This window comes from Protopterus annectens, chromosome 8.part0 (assembly GCF_019279795.1).
Source record: "Protopterus annectens isolate FY-2018-M chromosome 8.part0, PAN1.0, whole genome shotgun sequence".
Classification (NCBI taxonomy): domain Eukaryota; kingdom Metazoa; phylum Chordata; order Ceratodontiformes; family Protopteridae; genus Protopterus; species Protopterus annectens.
Genome location: NC_056741.1, coordinates 950,122,683 through 950,146,159, shown reverse-complemented (window position 1 = coordinate 950,146,159; position 23,477 = coordinate 950,122,683). Strand labels below are relative to the sequence as shown.

Here is a 23,477-nt window from a genome sequence, read left to right as displayed (position 1 = left end):
AGATATCCTTGTGAAAAAACCTAAGGGAACGAGAGGTTCTAAAGAACTTATCGAGAGTCTTTGGGCTCCTAAGTGAGAAGAGTCGTTTGAACAGCTTAAGTATTGCCTCACACATGCCCATTTGCTGGCATATGCTACTCAACAAAGCCATACACTTTACATGTGGATGCTAGCAGGGATGGCGTAGGAGGAGTCCTTTACCAGGAGTATGAAAAGAAGCCGAGACCTGTGGCTTTTATCAGTCGGAGTTTACAGAAAGAAACTATCCTGCAGACAAGTTGGAATTCTTTGCCTTAAAAGTGGGCGGTAGTGGACAAGCTGCATGACTATCTCTGTGGGGCTGAATTTGAAGTACAGACTGACAACAATCCTCTGACATACATCCAGACCACTGCAAAGCTAGATGCTACTGGCCGCAGATGGATGGCAGCTCTATGCAACTATAATTTCAGTTTGAAATATCGCCAGGACATGAAAATGGAGATGCTGATGGTCTGTCCAGAAGACCTTAGGGAGATTTACACCCTGACAATGAATGGGTGGAAATTCCAGCACCAGGGTGAGAGCTATGTGTCAGACTGCAACCTATCAACACACTGAATGTTAGGCCCAGAAGATGGGTCTGTCTGCAGCAAGCATACCCCAAGCTTACTGTAATCTGGTCACTTTACAGGCTTCATCGCTACCAGCTTTGAGTAACAGTGACCTCAGGAGAGATCAAAGAGAAGACCCCTTAGGTCAGCTGGTGGTAGCTGCTTTAGAGAAAAAACAAGTTAATATGCTTCGCATGGATATTCATCCTCTGGCAAGACTTTTGGCCAAAGAATGGGACAGACTCCAGATACAGAATGGACTAGTGTATAGGAGATTTTCAAGTGCACTCGGCAGTGAAAAATGGCAATTGTTGCTTCCTCAGAAATATAGAGTAGTAGTACTTTGGTCATTGCATGATGAACATGGTCATCTTGGTTATGACAGAACTATGGGTCTGGTACAAGACAAGTTCTACTGGCCATGTATGAAGCAAGATTTTGAGGATTATTGCCGTACATGTCTTCGTTGCATTCAGAGAAAGACTCTACCGACCAGAGCTGCCTCACTGGGTCAAATGGAAAGTAGTGGACCCATGGAACTGGTCTGTATAGATTTTCTGTGCATTGGACCAGATGAAGACAGGATCAGTAATGTGCTGGTGGTGACAGACCACTATACCAGATACGCTCAAGCATTTCCCACTTGTGATCAGAAAGTTATTACAGTGGCAAAACTTCTAGTTGAGAAGTTCTTTTTGTACACTATGGCCTGCCAAAAAGGATACACTCTGATCAAGGACGTGATTTTGAGAGCAAGCTTGTCCATGAACTACTCACACTGTTGGGAGTCCAAAAAAGCTGAACCACTCCTTATCAGCCTCAAGGGGATCCTCAGCCTGAGCGTTTCAACATAACTTTACTAGACATGTTGAGGACACTATCTGCTGAGAAGAAGAGTCAATGGAGTAGACGTAGTCACAGTGGTGCATGCTTACAACAGTACTAAAAATGATGCTACAGGATTCTCGACTTACTTCCTAATGTTTGGAAAAGAAGCTAGTCTTCCTGTTGACGTCACCTTTAGAGTCACAGCTGATGATACACCAGTGCGATCTCATGGCAGTTATATGGAGAGATTCAAGAAGAACCTCAGACAGTCTTATGAGTTTGCTGAAAAATCAAAAGGACAAAGACATCAACGAAACAAGGCTCACTATGACAAAAAAGTAAAGATGCATGATTTGCAGCCAGGGGACAGAGTTATTTTGAGAAATTTGGGACTACAAGGAAAGTATAAACTAGCTGACCCCTGGGGATCTGAGATTTACATAATTTGTTCTCAGCTACCTAATATCTAGGTTCACATTAGAATGACGAAAAAGCATTTTGTCAAATGCGTTTTCGTCGACACATGTAGGGCGAACAGGCAAAACAGCAAAGTGGCTGTTCAGCGAATTCTTTCCCTGGGAAAGAAGTCGCTTGACCGCTTCATTGCTTTGCCTGTTCTAGAGTGTAGTGTGGTCCCTTGTCTAGTATAGCTCCCAAGCGTGATTGTGCATCAGTTACTGACCTTAGGGTTAGAGTGAGGGTTAAGGTAAGTGCATATGTATGAAAGTGTTTACTGTTTTTTATTTTGCGTTAGATGTATGGTTGAGTTACGTGTGTGTGTGTTTTTACCTGTTTACTTTTGTTTTGGGGGGACAGGATTACGGGTAAGGTAAGTGTGTTTGTGTTTGGAACTGTTTGTGTAAATGTGCGAGAGTTACTGACCTTAGGGTTAGGGTGTGGGTTAAGGTAAGTGCATATGTTTTAAAATGTTTACTGTTTTTTTTTTGTTAGATGTATGGTTGGGTTACATGCATATGTGTATTTAGTTGTTTACTGTTTTTTGGGGTGGGTATAATTAGGGTTAGGGTATGTGTGTGGAAGTGTTTAATGTTTTTTGGGGTGGTGGGTTGGAACAGCAATTTCTTTCCCTAGGAAAGAAATTGCTGGTCTGTAGTTTCGACATTTTCAGTGTTCGCTGAATATGTGTCGATGTAACACCATTCGCTGTTTTCAGCATTCAGTGTTATAATATGAACCTTAATATCCCTGTCTACTAAGATTGCCCTGAGGGGGAAAGAAGGACCCATTAAAACCTGGCACCGCAACAAATTAATGCCTTTGGCAAAATCAGTGAGACTCATGAATCCAGAACGGCTCAGCGGAAGCCTAACTCAAGGCGATCCAGAAGGCTAAGGTGGAGAGGAACTATCCTCTCCAATGTTCAAGAGCCTATGCTTCCTCCTGCTGAAGGAGAGGAGGACAGTGATGATGACTGTGGTTTCAGTGGGCTTTTTTATGAGGATGTTCAAGACCCTGTGGGCTGTAATCTCAATGTAAATGCACCAGAATTCATTCCTTGTCATTTTGAGCAGTCCAGACCTAACAATAGACTAAGTAATGTTTCTGTGCCTCTTACAGAACCTGATACTGATGGAGGCCCTGCTTTGCAAACTTCATAAAATAGTGCTGAGGACAGTCGTACCGTTATGGAAAATGAAAGTAAAGTTATACAAGAGGAGATCTTAGAAGTAGACAATATGCCTAATGAAGAACTGAACACTGAATGTGATGTGAATGACAAACCCTCTGAGCAAAATTCCTTAGCTGTATCTTCCGAACCAAAACTGCAGAGACTGATTTGGCCCCCACAGAGACTTACATGTAACAGTTTGGGACATAGAACACAGAAACCTGTAACCACAGCTCATTGGAGAGTCTGCACCCATAATCCCTATTCCCCTCCTACTCCAGTGGTGACACCCCTTCCCAAGTTATGCATAAGATTGATTAACCTTGGCAGAATGTACCTTTTAAATGCAAAAATATTGTTCAGTTGATGGTGCATTAGTGCATGTAAATATTTTGCTGCTAATCTACCTTTGACTTGGGGGGACCCAAGATTTTCAAGTGGGGGGAGAGTGTAGCTCCCACTGTATTTCAGTGTCTACATCACATTATCGAAAGTTTACTTAATCAAATTAATAAAGGTTGAACTTTATTGATCGATTAAGTAAAACATCAAATAACGTAAAAAAAAAAAAAAACAATTTAAAAAAAAACTAAATGGCGTAGGCAGGGGGGCAAGTCCCCCTGCACCCCTCACCCCCCCACACTTAAATATACCAACTCCAAGACTGCACTACACTGAGGTAAATGGAAATCTTCCCTTACGGAGATTTCTGTTTACTTGCACAATGTTTTTCACTTTCGATACTGTCGTGCTGACAATATCAGACTCGATATTGTCAGCTTACAATGTGAAGTAGACCCATATTTCATTGTAAAAGTAAAAGACTGTAGTTTTTCATTACACCACAAGGTGGAGCTTCTTTCAGGAATATAAAAGACAAATTTCAAAAGTGAAAGAGGAGACTGAGATACTACCTGAAGGAGGGAAGACTGAAACAGGGAGCTGAAGAGAAAAAGGGCCTTGCAGCATGACTGGATTTTCTTTTCTAGTGCTTTGAGACAGGGAAGTGAAGTAGCGGATTGTGTCTGTCTTTTGCTGAAATCCTGGATGATGGTACTTTGTGGAATCAGGAGATAAGTCTAAAACCAGTAGTTCCAAGCCTGCATATGATTCAGCAAGAAAAGGAGTTCCTTTGAGCCTAGTACAGAGAAGCCATAGATGATTACCAGGGTTCTGGCAGGTGATTTTTCTGCTTTTCTCATTAGAGGAACCATGGTGCCTGGTCACTAGGATATTCTCGATGGAGTGGTGAGAGGCTCTGGCTGTCATTTTATATTTTTATAAGATTGTGGATCCCCTCCCCCCAAATGCTTTGTGGATTACAAATAACTGGGATCCATATGGGCTCCAACTTGGGCCCCATCATGCCGGCAGCAAAACTGTAAGTAGTCACTGACCAATGAACACGGTATAATAGAGTGTTTCATAGTTGGTCTGTTTAGACTTGATCAAGGGGTTGAGGGTGTTAGTACTGCTCAATGGCATTGCATTTTCTCATATTTGTATTGTTGCATTATAAATCTTAATTGTTCAATGACATTGCATTTTGCTCGTGTTAGGACTGCTGCCTTCAAGAATTTTGCTGCTCAATGACAGTGCATTTTCTCATATCTGTATTGTTGTATAATAACTCTTATTGCTTAATGACATTGCATTTTACCCGTGTTTGTATTACTGCATTATAAAGCTTTACTGCTCATTGATATTGCCTTCTTTGTGCATGTTTGAATGTCAGGACCTTTTTCTGTTGAGTTCTGGGGAATAGGGTGAATATGTATGTTTTCATTGCATGCATCTCACCTTGTCTTGTTAACTGGTGCACTGTTGAAATAATTTCTTTTTGGTTGTGCTATTGCCTTTTAAACTAGATGTATCACCTAGAATAAAATCTGTCATTCTTGCAACCTTGGTGTGTTGGGCCTATAGGGGTGTCACCAGAGTCAGGTAGGAAGAAACCCATATCTACTTCAGCTACACCTGTGGGTGGACTACATGTAAAAAGAGGAAGAATTTAAGGATAGCTTGGATTGACTAAAAAGCATTTCACAGTATTCCACATTCATGGATAAAGAGTGATTAAAAATGTATAAGATACATCCTACACTGATCGAATATATTACAGTGACTATGAAACAGTGGCAGGCCACTATGCAATTAAGCCATAATGAAGGACAAATTATTATTCCAGGGATAAAAAAATCAAAGGGGGATATTCCAGGGTGGCATCTTGTCACCGCTGCTATTCTGTCTTGCCCTAACCCCATTAAGCTGTCTACTTAACAGATTAGGCCATGGCTATAATTTGGCTGCTAGAAAACAAACAAGTGCAAAGGCTTCTCATCACTTTGTTGATGATTTAAAACTATATAGCTCATCAGATGAGGAACTGAAAGCACAACTGCAAGTAGTCAAAACTTTTCAGATGATATAAGAATGTAATTTGGTCTTGATAAATGTGCAAAAGCAACCTTGAAAGCAGGAAAGTTGCAGCACCAAGAAAACATCAGTTTGGGACAAGAATGTGATATAAAAGTACTTGAGCAAGAGGGAGTGTATAAATATTTGGGAAGTGATGAAGGGTCAACAATAAAACATGAACAAAAGTGAATAAAACTTAGTAAGGAATATTTTAGAATACTTTAATTATGTAAACAGCATTGACATCTAGGAACTAAATTCAAGCCATAAACCAATTTGTTCTTCCTGTCCTAACTTACAGTTTTGAAGTGATTGACTGGTTCCAAAAGGTGTTGGATAGATTATATAGGAAAACAAGAAGGGTGCTTCATGCTTATGAAATGATTTATAAAGATCAGTGCATACCAAGATTATATATTTCCTGTTCTGAAGGAGGTATGGGCCTCCTTGAAATTGATTACATGTACAAATCTGTAATCTTGGGAATGCACACATCTGCTGACCTCACAAGACCCAATGTAGTGAAAGGTTTGAAACATGAGGAGAATAAATCTAAGATAACTTCCCTGCTTAGTCTAGCAGAAGCATATCGGCACCAAGCGGGAATGAAAATCAAACCAGAAGTAGATAAAAATCAGGCAGCAACTGAATGTGCCAAAAAACTAAAGAATACAAGGTGAAGGATTAGATGAGAAGGCAAGAAATGTGGAAAATGCATAAATATAGCTGCAAGTACAGAAAACTCCTGGAAGAACCTCATGTTGATTAGGATCGAATGCAGGAATGGTTAAGGAGAGGCAAATTCAAACCAAAAGATGGAAGGTTAATATTGATGACCCAAGATAGTGGGCCACATAGACGTTGGTTTACAAAGTCCACTGAACATGTGGGAGACACAGACAAATGTAGGTTTTGTAAAACAGAATTGGAAACAGCCACACAGCTTGTTGCTGTCTGTGACATACTAATGGCAGAAGAACTGTATACTGAAAGGCATAATAATGTGGCAAGACTCTTGCACTGGGGATTGTGCAAACATTATGGTAATGAAGTGACTGAAAAACACTGGAAATGTGAACCACAAAGCATCATAAAAAATGATGAAGTCTACATCAGCATGGGATCACCCATTACCAACAGTTCAAAAGACAGATGCGAGAACCAAAAACAGTGGTCTATGAACAGAAGACAAAAGTAATATTGATCACTGAAATAGCTACATCCAGTGACTACAGTGTCTCATGTACAGAGAGACACAAAGTCATAAAATATCAGGATTTGCAGGCAGAAATGAGAGAAATGTGGAAGAAAGATACTCAGACAGTTCCAATAGCAGTAGGAGCAATGAGTCTTATAAAAACAATCTACAAGCGTATTTAGATATATTACCAATACATATAACTCTGTATGAATTGCAGGAGTCATTACTGGGCACACTGCAGGTGCTGTGAAGAGCACTGCTGGCTAACATAAAAGACTGAAACAACACTAATTTTATTAACTTTAATCATACTTTGACTTAGGAATGGGGTCCATTCCAGTTATTATATTAGAAACCCAAAAGACTTGGAAAAATTAAAAAAAGTGAAAAAGGTTCACTATCCTCTCTAGAGATTCTTGACAACTTTTAAAATAAGCTGCAAAAGTAAGGCAATTGACTAAATATGAAAAACTATGAATGCCCTGCAGCCAGAAATGGGCAATATTAGAGGAGTCAGTCATTTTGTAAATAAAATGTGAAGCAGACACAGAAAAACTTAAGTCTCCGAAATCTTTAAGTGTTGGAATGTGATGATAAACCCCCTTTTGAAGAGGGTTACAAGAAAACTGAGATGTGGAAATAGGAGGTACCAGAGACTGTGGTGATGTGAAGGTTTAGAAAAGAAAGGTCAAGGCAGGTCTCTAAGTTTCACCTTCTTTGGTACTGGAAAGAATCCTGAATAGAAACCTTTCCATATTTGATCTAAGGGAGGAAATGGGAGTATGACTGGTTAGATGAAAAGGTTCATATATCAACACTAGGCTAATTTCCCTCCCTTGTCTGACACCAACAAGTATGAGTTCTCCTGCAGAGGATCTGCCTTTCTTGGTCCTTCGTGACGTCTCGAGGAGCAACACCAGAGGGATTGAGAGAAAGCAATGAATGGTCAGAAGTACTTTAAATGGCCACAACACAGTCATTCAGCGGTGGTGCAGCGGTAGCGTTATTGCCTCACAGCAAGAGGTTCTCCCGTTCGATTCTCGGCTTGGGTTGGGAGTGCCTTCTGTGTGGAGTCTGCATGTCCTCCCCGCGGGCATTCGAAAGACATGCATTGAATGGGTGTGCCTTCGTTGAAGGTTGGGCGTCGGGCTGGCAACTCGGCACCATAAAAACCAACTGCCAATCATTAGCTAACCGGAGTTCCACTGTGGTGACCCCTAACCAGGAAAAGCCGAAAGACAAACAGTCATTCATTGGTGGCTGAGCCAAAGAGGAAAGCAGCTTGAAGACTGAAGATTCTCTTTCAACTTTCTTCTTTTTGTGGATATGGGAGGGAAGAAAAACAGCCCAAAAACTGTCCCATGTCTACAAAAAAGGGTCTTACAAGCAGGTAGTGAAGCCATGGACAGTCACAACGTGACTGAAAAAAACAAGTTTTGAGGTGAATTCTTAATGACAGCCCCATGATCACTAGTCTTAGCTACTAGACTTTTTTATTTTTTTAAAAGTAAAACTTCTCACAAAAAATAAAACTTTGAAAAGTTAATCCCCACTGTGAATCCTGACTAAAAATTTAATTTGTAAGACATTTTTTTAAATAACAAACACTAAAACAACAGTCCTACGCATTAGCAATAATTTCTGACAGAAAATAAATTTTATTCACAAAAATTTAAAGTAGAAGGTATTTGCCAGTGGGGTAGTTATATTCCACTGATGAAGGCTGCTTTGCCGAAACCGGTTTGGAGAAATAAAATATAATTGCCTGTTTGATGACTTGTATTGTTTTTGCTGTCTCTTTTTTGCCTTGAACACCTGAGCGCTGGCAATTTGTGTGTGGTTCCTGATTTGGTTTGGCCCTGCATTGCCATACTTGCAGAGCTCTTCCACTACTGTAGGTATAATCCTAGCCTTGGAGAATAGCAGAGCTAGCCAACCATCAATCATCTGAAGCTCAAAGGGAACAGCATACATCAACAAAGTTCTGAAGGCTTGGCTTCCTCACCACTGACTTATACAGTTCTCCTCAAGCTGTTTAGTGGTTATGGTGCGAGGAGGTGCCCTTAAGCTATGGAAGCTGACCAGATGCCATATCTTTAAAGGAATATAACCCATACGGCTTAGGCTACTACAACAGTGATCTAATGACAAACATCTATTTTTTTACTACTTTGCTTCTACTTTCTGAGAATGTAACTGGATTAACTATCAACTTCCACTACTCTTGCAAACATGGTTATTGAATTTATAGCCCTTATTCAGTGATGACATAGACAGTCACCTTAGGCTATATGCAGAACAGACATTTTGCATAGGGGCAGAAGTAGTAATGAGTATTGTGCTCAGTGTACATGCTTATTGAAGTGTGCTACAGCATGGAGGAAATCCTGCATGCTACTATAGTCGCATTTATGCTTCAGTAGACATTTTAGATAAAGTTTCCTAGATACTGTGAAGGGGGTAGTGGTTGATGCACACCAATTATAAAAGGCACTGGAGATGGCGCTGCATTTTTACTGCCAGAGATATGCCCCCTGGCTAGCCTGCTCCTGATGCTTGTCATACTGCTTGCTGTCTCATATTGCCTTGGGGGACATGGATATTATTTTCACCCTGTGCATTTGGTTACTGAAGTTGTGAGTATGGCACCACATTCTTCTATTTGTCCACAGGGAACTCGAAACAGCCATATCTCTCTGCAACTGAATGTCACTTCTGCCATGTTTCCCTGACCAAATGTACCACCGGGAAATGTCTCACCATCTAAGTGCCTGAATCTGACTCTGATATGTAGAACTGTCTGCCCCTGGCTCAGGTTATGGCATAAAATGGTCACTAAACCTGTCCATGTATCAAATTAACAGTAAAGAAATCCTGATGAGAGAAGTAGGACTGCTGATTGTTCTCAGTAAAAATGAGCTGAGGTGCATATAACATTCTACAAGCATCCTCTGACATGACTGCCATGTCCATTCTAAAAGGGAAAAGCAAAACTATTGCCTAAAGCTGACAAATGTTGGAGAGGGGTGTTACTGCTGCTGACTGGCTAAAGTCATCTAAAAGCTGCTCCCTCTCCTGCTTATACATGAATAAAGTTTGATAGAGTCAAAGTACCTTCATTTTAGAATATATGTTGTAATGAGTGGTGAACAATTACACAGATAATATCTGACATGCACATTTCTGTTCATTTATTTGGCAAACATTATATTTACTCATGCTTAACAGTTCTCTGAACTGAAAGCAAGGGTGTTTAGAAAAGTCTTGTTTTATTTTTTCTTTTCTGACATTGGCATAACAAAATAGGTTGCAGAGTTAATACTAACGAGCTGTGAATTTATGAAAGGTGCTTAAAATATTTGAATTTGTTTGCTTCTTGTCAGTACTCACAGATTCAGGTGCTTTAATGAAAACCTTGCTTTTGCCTAGCTGGAACTGGTCAGCATCCATGTTGACAGATCTCAACAAATGTAGGACTCCCTGCTTCTCATCTCCTCTCCAGACAGGCCAGGTCTCTTTTGTCAAGATGGCATATCTAAACAACAGAACACAATCAAGACTTAATAATGACCTTTTACATATACTAAGACCAGCATTAATCTTCCCAAATACATGCCTCATACATTGCCACTGACCACTGTATGGTAAGCTATGAAGCAAATAGGTAGTGTTAGAGTTAAAACAGGAAAACTTTGCAGTGAATGTCAATTTAGAGTCCATCCATAGTGCTTTAAATAATGGTTTAAATATATGTATTTTTTAAGGGCACAACTGCAGTGTTCATGGTTATCAGATTAAAGACACAGTAATATGAAAAAAATATATTCTCATCTTCAGTTCTGGAATAGCACCACCCACCTACTTTTATAAACCTTCTCTTCTGTAAGCAGAAATCCTGGTATCAAATTACTTATGGACATGGCACCAGAAGTAAAGTGCAAATGAAATCTACACAGTAAAATCAGGAACCCTCACAAAAGCACAACAGCTGCAACCTCACCACTATGTGGACTTTTTTTTGTCATGCCAGATGACCATCAGTCATTCACCCAGCAATCTTGAGCCAGTTACTCCAGTTGTAATGGGTATCCCTCACATGGAGGCAGAAGTGAGACATCACCCAGGCAATCATGGTGGTAGTTTGCGTCTTTGCTGGTAATGAAGATTTTTTTTTTACTGGGTCCTTAACCCTGTCCCAGTAGCCAACAGGTGTACACACATCACCACAAAGCAATCTACTCCCTTTCCATGCATGTGTGGCCTACCATCCATATGCTAAATAAGGATTATTGTCACTTTCTTGAGATCAGCAAGCCTACATTCACCTCTGCTTGCATGATGGTAATTAGCTGAACACATGCCATCTCTCCCACCCCAACCCCTCAAGCCAGGATGGGCGACGTGGCATTTACTTATTTATATTTAATTATAATAATTATATTTATCTATTCTGTCCATCCCTTTTCTTTCAACCATAATTATCTTTTTTCTTTTTATAGTCTAAGCTGCTTTTTTCAGCACCCACCAAATTTCAACTTCTCTCTACCTAGTGCTAATTTACTACTCCTTTAATCACTTTGTACCTATTCTCAAGTCTTTTATATGTATCATCTTTCCCTCCTTATCAATCACCTCCACACTGCCTTGCTGTCACTGTTTCAGTATATGTGCCACTAACATACCATCTATTTTTTTCTTGCCTTCTATACAATATATGTTTTTAATATTTTCCTCTATACCATTACATTTCACCTACACATCTACAGTTTCCCTATGATGGTACAATCTACTTTTATTTGTAAGAATGTTAATTAGCAATGTTTTTTTTTCTATGCAGATTATTACTATTACTCTATAGTGTATGTTTTGTTAGACATCTCTTTATTTTGTCATTTAGTTGTTCAGCTTACTTACTGCCTGTATTTCTTGTATTATCCTGTAATGTGTTTTCTTGGATTGTATTGTAAAATTATGTGTTTCTGGTATTGTATTGTAATATTGTTACATGTTTCTGGTATCTTATTGCATGGATTTGCATGTAAATGTTTTTTGTAAAGGAGCTTTTCTCCCTGGGCCTCTGGCCCAGTCAGACATCCCTGGTTAACAACTGGAAAATAAATACATAAATAATTTATTTTGAATTTGTTAACTGGGTTAGAGCACTGATCCCACTGGACCTACTTCAGTCTCAGTCCAGGATAAACACAACAGATACAAAATGAATTACAAAACGTAATCTATACATATATTTTATGCAAAGTGAATATAACAGTTGGCTTGAAGGTATAAAAGCAATAGATAAACGATATTATAGAGAGTTTCTGAAAAAGCGCAATATATACATGCATTACATAATGCATTATATACACACATCATAGCTGGCATTCTGAAAGAATCACAAACAAAAACAGAATCAGAACAAGGTATGTAGACAGAAGAAGGGAATGAAGATATTAAGTTAAATGACCAGAGAGCTAGAAGTTGCATCTTCCTAGAGTCTTGAAATGTGTTATTTTTGATCGGAAAATGGGGTAAGAAGAATGATCTTTAAAAAAAGAAGGGAAATATTCCCACAGTTTGGGACCAAGGACTAAGAAAGCATGGTCTGTGCAGTGTAGCCTAGTTTACGTGGGTTTACATGAGAGGATACAAGTGGTTAAGATTTCTAAGGCTGTAGGTTGGTGAATAGGGCACTCACTCTACTCTTCCCTACCCAACTGTTCTAGTGCCAGAACTACTGTTCAAAGTCACTTTGGCTCAACCTCTAAGGGCAAGAAATCTGGACAAAGGCAACATTACTGGGGAAACAAAGGCCCAAAATCAGGGACAGATTTTAAGTATTGCTCTTATAAACTTAGAAAGTTGCTAGTTTTCGTGTGAGCACGCATCTTCTGAAGGATATGAAGTCTGAAACTTAAATAGATGTAATTATTTAGTAACTTCTGTTCTCCGTGATTTGCCAGCAATCCTCAAATTTTATGAGGAGCAGATTAAAAAAAAAGAAGCCAAAAATCTGGACAGTTGAGAGGTATGGTTTGATGGGACTGTAGACAAGTCCTTGTGCTGTTACGTCACAGAACCTGGACAGCTATCAATTTGGTCTAGAATTACAAAAGATCTTCAGAGCTGTATATACACAAAGATGAGAGTATTAGGTTGGTGCCTGAAACTAAGTTTCAACTTCCTGATACATCATGCCTGTCAGAAGATAATTCAGTACTAAGACTAGGGTAAAAAACAAAATGGTATCTTTGTCTGTGTATGAGTGAGAAAGGAATTACATATTTCTGTAATCCCAGTTTCTTTGAAAACTTATACAGATTGCTTGGTATATAATTTCATTATATTCAGGACAGTGGCTGCAAACTCAAAACTGCCTGGTAGACTAAGAAAGAGAAAAAAAATACATATCTTTCCACATCTAAAATGTGCAAATAATACCAAGGACAAAAAAGATGGTACCAAACAAAATAAAAAGAGTTATGAAGCTGCCAGTATTAAACTTTTATTCTTAAGGTATAGTTTCAAACAAAAAATAGGCTATATTTACATACCCTAGAGTACTTGGCCCATATTCAGGATAACTAGTGTCCAGTCCTTTTATAATTCACACATTAGTTAACATGTGGCCCAAGTAGTAGTACGTTTACTAACTAAATAATCTACTACTTAAAAACTTTAGGTCAGTGATTGGACTTGCATAAATAGAGAGAAATGTAGTGCAAATCAACAGAGGAGACTTGAACTGTTAAGATGACTACTTTTCTCTCAGCTGGTGTCAGCTGAATTTTGTGCGTCTTCGTTACAGCTGTGTTACAATATGACTGGCCCCCACTTATCTTCACTAGGGATAAGCAGGGTTCAGATTATGTGAATGTCCCAAGTCTTTGATGTCCCTGGGAACCAAATACAGTCCACAACAAAAAAGTAAAAGTGAGACTACTGCTTTCTGGCAAATGTTTTTTGTTGACTTTATTGTGCACAGAAAATACAGACTAACACATGCAGGTGGTAAAGAAAATTAAGGTAAAGGTGAGAGGCTAAACTGAGCAGACTCACACCTTCAAGTAGACTAAGGCAAAATGTAGCCAAAGAGATATAATCTGGCAAATGATAATCAAAGAGTGAGACAGAAAAAACAACCAAAACTATGGTTATAATAGCTAGAGGGTCTACCTCATTAATGTTTGGGTAAGATCATCATCATAATTCACCTAAGTATACCATCCCACCCAAAAAAGTTTTTTGTTTTTGCTCCATGACAACACCTCGCTGTAGATCGGCATGAGAAAATATTCTACAAGTAGTTATATATTCTTGTGCATGGACAAGCCTTATAAAGGATACACAAATTGTAAAAAGAGGCATCAAACATGGTACAAAAAAAAAAAAAAACTACTGAAGGGGCAGTACAAATGACTTAATTAAAATAAACTGTCTGAACACGGCAAACTTTCCAAAGCCAGGCAAATTCTGAACCATACCTCCCAATCGTACCGAATTACTCTGTAAAAAATGAGTTATGGGGTGGTATGATTCCTGAGTGGCACCCCTTCATTTCCAATTTCTTTCATGCTTTGTCTTCAAATTATTTTTCGTTTCACACTTTTCAGCTGACGTCATCATGTGCGCGATAACGTCAGCTCCATCAGCCTGTTGGAATTGAGCTTTGCGCTTCAAGGAACATTTCCGACTGCTTGAACACACAGGATCAGCAAAGAGAGTTTATGACAATGGGAGATATAGTCAGTTGAGTTGAGTTTATTTTCCTGCTAGCAAGAACAGGGGAAGAATGGAGTTGCCCGCTGCTTGGGAAATAAACTGCTGCATACAGAGCTCAAGTACTGTTTCTCCACCTGAACATATTTACTTCAGCCAGTGTGTGTGTGTGTGTGTGTGTGTGTGTGTGTGTGTGTGTGTGTGTGTGTGTGTGTGTGTTTGTAAATGCCCCCAATTGAATACATCTGGTGGCTAGAGGTACTCAGGCTCAAACCCTGTACATTGGGTACAGGTAAAAAGGGGCCTAAAGTCCCTAGCTACCACCATGTGTGAATTTATGCCTCCTATTTTTGTTCTGTTCCTCATTAAATCTCTCAAATCTTTTCAGGATTTTGGCATTTGAATTTCACACTTCATACTCTTCAGAAAATAAATGGTAAAACAAAACCTTTTATTTTAGCAATTTTCTAAGTTTATAAGATCAGTATTTGAAATGTGTCCCCGCTTTGTCCGGGTTTTTTGTGCTAAGAGGTTGAGAGCTATGGTGAGAAGTGAGAACTGAATTCACTAAATGATAGCCATTTAAGTTTCAGTCTTCCTGTCTTTCAGGAAACTGCTGATTTGGCTTAGTGGTATGTTGCTCTGACTGTAGTGCACAGTGTCCTGGGTTCAAGACTTGGCAGTGAAATGCATGGTGGTAACACATTTTATTCAAGCAACTTTCCAAAATTATACAAGCAATGTTTAAAATGTGTCCCTGATTTTTGGCATTTTGCCACCCCCCGCCAATGAAAATAATTGGAAGAAGCTGTGCTAGATGCCTATGGCTTACACTACTGTCATTCTATATTTTTATATATCTACATATCCATCTATATATATATATATATATATATATATATATATATATATATATATATAAAATGTGTGTAGAAGTAGACTTTTATCATGGAAATGTTCTGAAAAGGGCAGTTGTTTCATTATTGGTTCATGCATTTTGTTTCATTGCCTACTGGAAAAATGTTCAGACAATAAATTTAAAATGCAATTGTGTGTGGAAGTAGACTTTTATGATGGAAATCTTTTGAATAGGGCAGTTTTGCCATTACTGGTTCATGCACTTTGTTTCATTGCCTACTGGAAAAATGTTTAAACAATTCATTTAAAATGCGCTCTATCTTAAGTCTAACAAGTGTGCTGTATTATACAAGGAATATAATTTAATAAAGTCAGGAAGGTGTATCAAAGAACGCATGTATGTTTCTTGTTTTGTGTGTAAGGGGCTTCTGATTTGAAAACAGCCCAAAGGTAGTCTTTATCCACCACTGGGTAGATGCATTTTCTTTGGATATGGTGTGGGTTTCGATGCTGTTTCAATGAATGTGAGTTTCAATGGCAGAGAAGTTTTAATGCCAAGTCTATTTTCATTGTGAGACAGTATTGCTTTGTTTAGCAGATATCTATTAGTGTTTGTGCATTGTGCTATAAAACGTAAAAAAAAATCCAAACAATCATTGTAGATGTAAAGCAGTATGCACACATTTATGGTAAATGGGGAGAAATAAACAGGTAATGGGACATTGGAATGGCTGCAGGGGACTCCGGTGTCATATTTTGGTTATCTGTTCTTCAGTTTGCGTTTGAAAGTTGGTATCCCACAATTCTACTGGAGTGGCCGGGGTTGTGTAATTATGCATGCAAATTTTACGTTCATCAGCATACAGATTTGTACCTACTTTTCATGGGCCTTGTCCACATTTTTGATGTTTCCAGGTTGAGAGGTATGTTCTGAACTGTATGTTTTTTATATATATTTATATATATATATATATATATATATATGATTTTTAGTTTACATTTCTGATTTATTAGTCCTATTTCACATGCTGTTTATAAGAACAGTACAATTAGTCACTCAGTGGCTAAACTTTTGAAGTGCAAGTTCCAACACATTGAAGAATGAACAGCAGCAAATTCTGAAATACATAATCTCCTGTTACACATTTTTTAAATTTTAACACCTTTATTGAAGTATCACTTAAGAGTAGGCTGCGGTGGTGCAGCGTAGTGTTGTTGCCTCACAGCAAGAGGTTCTCCCGTTCGATTCTCGGCTGGAGTGCCTTCTGTGTGGAGTCTGCATGTCCTCTCCGTGGTCAAGTGACGTAAAAAGACATGCAGGTAGGTGCATGTGTGAATGTGTGTGCCTTCTTTGAAGGTTGGGTGTCGGGCTGGCAATTCAGTACTGTAAAAATTCACTGCCAATCATTAGCGGACCGGAGTTCCGCTGTGGCGACCCCTAACCGGGAAAAGCCGAAATACATTACCATTGAATTATAACTTAAGACTCAGGCAAACATACATTTATATAAAAAGAAAACAAACCATATTAACATATTCCCAGTTGCAAACATTATACATCATATATATTCTTTTGTATATCTATCAATTCAGCATTACATAAATTGATCAATTCCTGACTTCTCTTAAACCTCACTCCTCCTCCAAAACATTATTTGGTCTGTATTGTTCCCACAATTTCCATTTTTCTTTGTAATTTGTTCTTACTCTTTTCTAAAGACCCCACTTTCAGTTCTTTTGTCTCTGTTATAATATTCAGTTCTTCAAATACAGTTGGTTTAGACTTTGATGTCTACTTTCTAGTAACTGCATTTTTGGTAGCCACCAGAATTAAACTTAACAAGTCCTTACTATGTCTGATCAATTCAGATCCTGTATCCCACAGTTCAAAAAATAATTTCCTTAGTTATACCCATTTGCACATCCAATATTTCTGTTAGAGTACTCTATAAGGAGATTTTAAAGTCTGCCAACTCATTGCACTCCCAAAATATATGTTCCCATTTATCGCTTTCTTCCATATCACACCTCCAACAATTGCCAACTACTGAGGAAAAATTATTTCGAGTCTGCTTGGGGCATAAAATACATATGTAAACACTTCCAAGCAAAACTCATAAATCTTCTAGACTCTGTTACATATTTGGAAGCCATACATATTCTCCCATATTTCCCGGGGAATTGCTTATCTAATTCTCTTCCCCCAGTCTTTTCTAATCTCCTCTGACTGACTCCTATATTTTTTGCTCAGTATTTTATATGCCCAACTAGTTATCCCTTTTTAACAGCAGCTTTTGTTCTAGATTCAATTAAAATCTCTGCCATAGTGATAACTAGGGTTCCACAGAATAGGCAAGAGGGGTGTGGAATTTACTGGAGAAAATGGAAAGGCAAAGGAGCCAAGATACTGGGAGCAAATATCTACAGAGAGAAAGGTAATAAAATGGAAAGAGGCCAAGAAGACATTTTGGCTTCAGGCTAGAGACTGCCTTCCGTAAGAGGGATTCATATCAAAGTATAGGCAAAGAGAAAAGGATAGGAGAATCCTAAGTGAAACACCTGCTTTAGTAGAATTTTTAATAATTTGTTACCTTCTATTAATCTCAAACACAGGCATGATTTATAAAACAAAATTCTCACTGTAAACTAGAGATGGCTGGTGTTACTGTGCTGCAGACCATTCAAATGTGTGGTGTTTCTCCAAATGTATATATTATTTTGTTAGGTTTAAAACTTTGTACTTATTTTTCAAGCTTCCACAATTGACTTATTTTTTCCACTTCATTGTGGCAACGCTCAAAGTAACTGTGAGGTCATAACATAGCTCTTATATTACTTCACACATCTGTGGGAAGCAAAGTATTTACATGACTGTTAGCTGCTGGGCTGAGTTTTAAATAATTCCAAGAAATATGATGATCTTCCTATTTATATGCAGGCTGTTGTGCTTGGTGTTACTTCCACCTCTTGTAATTGTTTGTGTGAAAGTGTCATTACACAGTGTCCTCTGAGCAAAAATGAGGAAATGCCAAAATTAAGCCCTCAAGAACTTTGGACTACTAAAAAAATTACTGTTATTGTGAACAATGAATGAATAGCTAGCTTAAGAACACTGAAAAGACTAGTGCAAGTGAAACATTCTTCATCAAGAACTGAGGAACTGAATGATTATTTGTTTAATGAAACTCTACCAGCTGCATTTACTTGTGTATGCTTTTTTTTCCCTTTATCACCTACCTTCCAGCTGACCATTAGCTGCTCAGTGTTTCTGCAATTGTTCCTTATTCTCCCTGGTACTACCACCCTTCCCGGGTTGTGACCACAGCAGCCATTGCTGGGTTGGGATAAGGAAGTAGAGATATGAGGTGAAGCAAAACAGCATTATCACATACACTGTTCTTGCATGCCAGAGATTCTTTTATGCCTTTCTGGGCGGAGCTGCTTATCATCATACTCATCATCACAAGTAGTATCAATTACTGCTACTTCCCTCTATATGGAATCTACCATACAATTATAACACCTCACCCATTGTAAGGGAAGTGCTAGGCTGCAGGCAGAAATGCAACCCTCCCTGGGATACTAATCAAACTGCAGTTGGCTGGGTTACAGTCAGAACTATATTTTCCTTCACAGCACATGACAGGCTTTTCTTTTTCACAACTCAAGGGGGAAGGCACAATCTGTGGCATGCACCAGGTGGATGTGAATGTCATAGCTTCTCATACTTCTTTTCCTGGGACAGCACCTCTCTGGAGGTATTCTGCCTATAATGGCTGCATCCTTACTTGCGTGCAAGATGTTCAAAATTAATAAGCTGCAAATTTAAGGTTTTCCTTAATAATTGTCATACAAAGTAGTGAAAAAATGATCTGGTGTCCAACCCTTATCAAACTGTTATGGACTACAAGACAACTCAAAAAGATTATTCCTTGTCTTGCTAACAAAATGAATTAATTGTGAGTTACTAAAACAAGTGAAATGACTGCTGCACAGCAAACTGCAAAACAAGTGACATTAAATGGAGAACTTGGATTTCTAAAAAATATATTAGAAACAACAGCATACCATTTGTACTCTGTACACCACTTCTTGTGAATTAAGTGATTAAGGATGAAGCTAAAAATTGTTACTTTTAAATTAAAAATTAAAATCACTACTCTTTTGTGATAGAATGCAGCTGCACACATACTGAATTTAACAGTTTACTGCACATTAATTTAGTGTAATTCTGTCAGAGTAAATGGGACTAGGAACTGCATTATAATAAAGTACATTTACTAATGCAACTATTGCCAAAACCTATAACTAAATTTAGTAGACAATTATCCGCTAAACAAAGGTGACACTACTTTTTAAACCTTAGATGGAATCCTCTATTTGGATTAAAGTAATTAACTACTTGACTCACATTCCCTAAACTTAGCAAACACAGCTTCATGAGGCATTTCCAGCTGCAGACTCGCTCAGTGATGGACAACATATGGTATGTCCAGAGATATAGCACTAAAAATGAGACTGCGGATGATGGGAAAGATGAAGTGCTGTTAAAAGCTTAGAGCAACTAAATAGATGACTGGATGAACCACAGAAAAAGAGAAAATAATGAAAAACGTTTCCATGAGAATTCTGCACCCATCCAAGTCATTAAGGCTCATCCTTCTCTTACTTCATGCTTTTGCCTACGCTATGCTAGAGAATGTATTCTGCGGTTTACTTTTTACAGAGATACAACTGCAATTATTTCCTCCTCCTCTATCTATCCCTTTCACTTGCCCAATAGCTGTGTCTCATTTAAAGCTAATTATCTTAGCACAGTGACTCCTCTGTAATTTATAAATAATTGATAAACTAATCTGCATTGCTTTTTTTACTACATATACTATGTAATTATTTTCTGTTTATGAGCATTTCATTAAAAGTGTTGATATTTCCCTAACTTTGTACCTGGCAATTAAATAATAAATGGGAAAGTCTATCTTAGCAGTACTTCTAAAGCAAAACAAAACAAAATACACACATGTACACAGCAGCATTTTCACCTACTTATTTTACAAATAAATCTTGTACCGGTAACTTTGCATATTGTACAGGACATTAAAGAGTGGATAAGTGTTGCCTAACATAACAGGCAGGGAAATGAAATGACAGAGTGAAAATAGCAAATAAATTGTTTTTAATTTTTTGTTATTAATAGAACTTCCTCAGAAATAAAATAAAATGCTTAAAACAATTATCTGAATGTATTTATTTTTCACAAAGTCACAAGCTAAAAGTTAACCAAACTTGGGTAAAAAAAGTCACTGGACTGGAATAATGCTCTTGTAACTATACCAACGGGGATATCTTCAAGGGTTGTGAAGGCTTCCAAGGCAGGAAATTGTCTGCTTAGATATGCAGAATTGGCCAGTATCACTATTAATGTCTTCACTGGACTTTATTAGACTGGTAGGCATGGTAATCTGGTTTTGGCAAAAAAAAATAAATAAATAAAAAAGCATTGGGGGCTTGGTTAGATAATGTCATGCCCAAAATGTGGAAGCCCTGATGGGACAGGTGCAAGCCACCCCCAGCAATGCAGAAAAGACAGTCTACCATTGACCTTACAAACTGAAACACATTGAGCACCCCTAGAATAAAAAACAGGTATCGGGTCAGATGTTGAAGTAAATGTTATGCTTACATTGCAGTTATCATTCTCTGTGATGGCAGGATACTGCTTAAAACCAGCTGCTTCCCAGCCTCTGAAACATACTAGAAAAGCTCCATCATGTCCTTCTTATCTTTCAGGGTCTAGCACTGAAGGTAAATCACTCCTGCACGTGCAACAACCAGGCTGTATGCATGTTTGGAGTTGAAGGGATCTAAGAGCATTGGTGATACTACAATGTCTGGTACCAGAGAGACAGCTGAGCATCACTCTATCTTTGCAAAACTTGTACGATTCATCAAAGTATCTAACTATTAAGTCCCCTATAATAAGGATGTTCTCATGTCTAACAACATGTTTTGGGTGCTTTGGGACCATCTTTTTTTCCTTCAGTTGACCCTTGCATGAGGGAGTAAGTAGTACCAGTATCTTTGGTGTGGGGATGTGGTGTGATTATACTTCTGAGATCTAGGCATAGCAGTATGTTGCTTGGAGGCCTAGGATGCTTTGGGAGGGATTTTTGTAGTACTTCAGTATTATTACGTTTGGTTTTGTTTGCGATGATGTGCACTGAGCACTGACCCATTGGAAATACTGGAAATACAATGAACATGAGAGATTTGCCTCCACTTAAGTAGGTATCTGCATTTCTCACAAGTGGATTACATGCCTGGCAACAACAAAGGGGCATCAGTGAGCATGAGACAGTTCCCACACTGCCTCAATGTGCTAAATATGATAGAAAGCTGGCAGCAGAAGGGCTGTGGACAGATGGTGGTCTCATGGTGTTTAGTAAATCTGGTGGGGGGGGTCAGTATAAGTAAGGCTCTGGGTAATATGCTAGTGAAGATAAAACAATATAAAAAACAGCTTAATAAAGAATGGAGGACTAACACCAACCAGTAAATGATTTTGTATTTCACTAATCAAGCACTTCATTAGATTATGGTATATTACATTAAAAATGTATAAATAACATCTAAAGGGCATCACAAGATTGAACAAAAAATTATATTGGTCTTTTCATTTTAAAACATATTTATAATTGATTGCACCATTCAAGGCATTCAACAAAATTTGCTACTTTAAAAAGTTTTTATTTTTGTATTGGATAGTGTTGATATGGGTTATGATGTGGTGGTGAAGAAACATTGCTGGAAGTTAAAGAGTTAAAGGTGGCAAATTTTGTTAAAAATCTGTACGCTAATTTTAGGGCACGATAATGACACTGCTAATAAGACTATTTCAGCTGTGTGACTATACAAATAATTCAAACAAGTTCTTAGGAGTATTAAGGCTTTTGAAAGGGGGCAAAATGAGTTTGCACATATTACACAATGTACTACTTTGATCTTACAGACATCAAAAATAATATTAATTGAGAATAAATGCCTGAGGTTATTAATAACTAGGTACATAATCAAATAAATGAAAATATATGGTATCCAAACAATACAATGGAACAATAATTGTTGCTAGCAGCAAGACAATGCTCTGCTTTTGTCTTTTTAAAGCATTGCAACAAAAAGGACATGCCTTTTTGTATACAACTAGACTCCAGTCTTGACAAAATAGACATCATTTTTGTAACTACTTGTTAAGAGCAGAAGCATAGTTGAGCATATTTATTAACATGGCTTTCCCAGTATCCTCATTTGCCTGCATTTGCTGAATCAGAAAAGAACATGACTGATTTCGCTTGCAATATACTGAGATTTTTTAAGACATTCGAAATGTAAAATAATAAAACTAGAAACTTTATAAAATGTCATCGGTTCTTGAAATTCTGTAAATTAAGAACATCAGGCATTAACTCTATGGGTAACACAGTAATTGACAAGGCAGTTAAACTAATACCCTAAAATGGAGTAAGGAAACATCCATGCAAAGATTTGAATAATAAATATTTAACACCTCTCTTGCCATGGTGAAAATACCCTCATGCTACAAGGAAACAAACATCATTCCATTGCCTAAGAAAGCCTTCCCCTCCAGCCTTAATGACTACAAACCAGTTGCTCTGAAATCCACTGTTATGAAATGTTTCGAGTGGGTGATCAAAATGCATTTGTCACACAGCCTACCTCTCGATTTTGACCCTCTCCAGTTAGCCAAAAGATCCATGACTGGTACCATTTCATTAGTGCTACACAGCTCCCTTGAACATCTTGAGGGCAATGACAAATATGTGAGGATGCTGTTCATAGATTTCAGTTCAGCATTTAAAACAGTGGTACCAATGCAGCTGATAGAAAAACTGGCATTTACAGGAGTCAGTAAACATCTCTGTAATTGGATCCTGGATGTTCTGATTGAGAAGCTACACAGAGTGAGTTTGGGTAAGAACACATCAAAGTGTATCAAGATTAGCACCGGAGTTCCACAGGGATGGGTTCTTAGTCCACTATTACTCATCTTCTTGACCCATGACTGCTATATAAAGCACAAGTCCAACCATATCATCAGGTTTGCTGATGATACCACAGTCATGGGGCTCATCACAAAGGAGGATGGAAGAGCCTACAGAGAGGAGGTGACATCTATGATCAGTCGGTGTGAGGGAAACAAACTTGATCTGAA

The 23,477-nt window shown here is 38.3% G+C and overlaps 1 protein-coding gene across 1 annotated transcript in view; it reads right to left on the bottom strand.

Moving 5' to 3' along the window:
• LOC122808363 (unconventional myosin-Ie-like) overlaps positions 1–23,477 on the bottom strand; it is a gene marked incomplete in the record, with an annotated part of 1,223,059 nt that overhangs the window by 459,424 nt on the left and 740,158 nt on the right. The window contains 1 exon segment of the mRNA XM_044079330.1: positions 10,061–10,205. Coding sequence (XP_043935265.1) covers positions 10,061–10,205 — 145 coding nt within the window.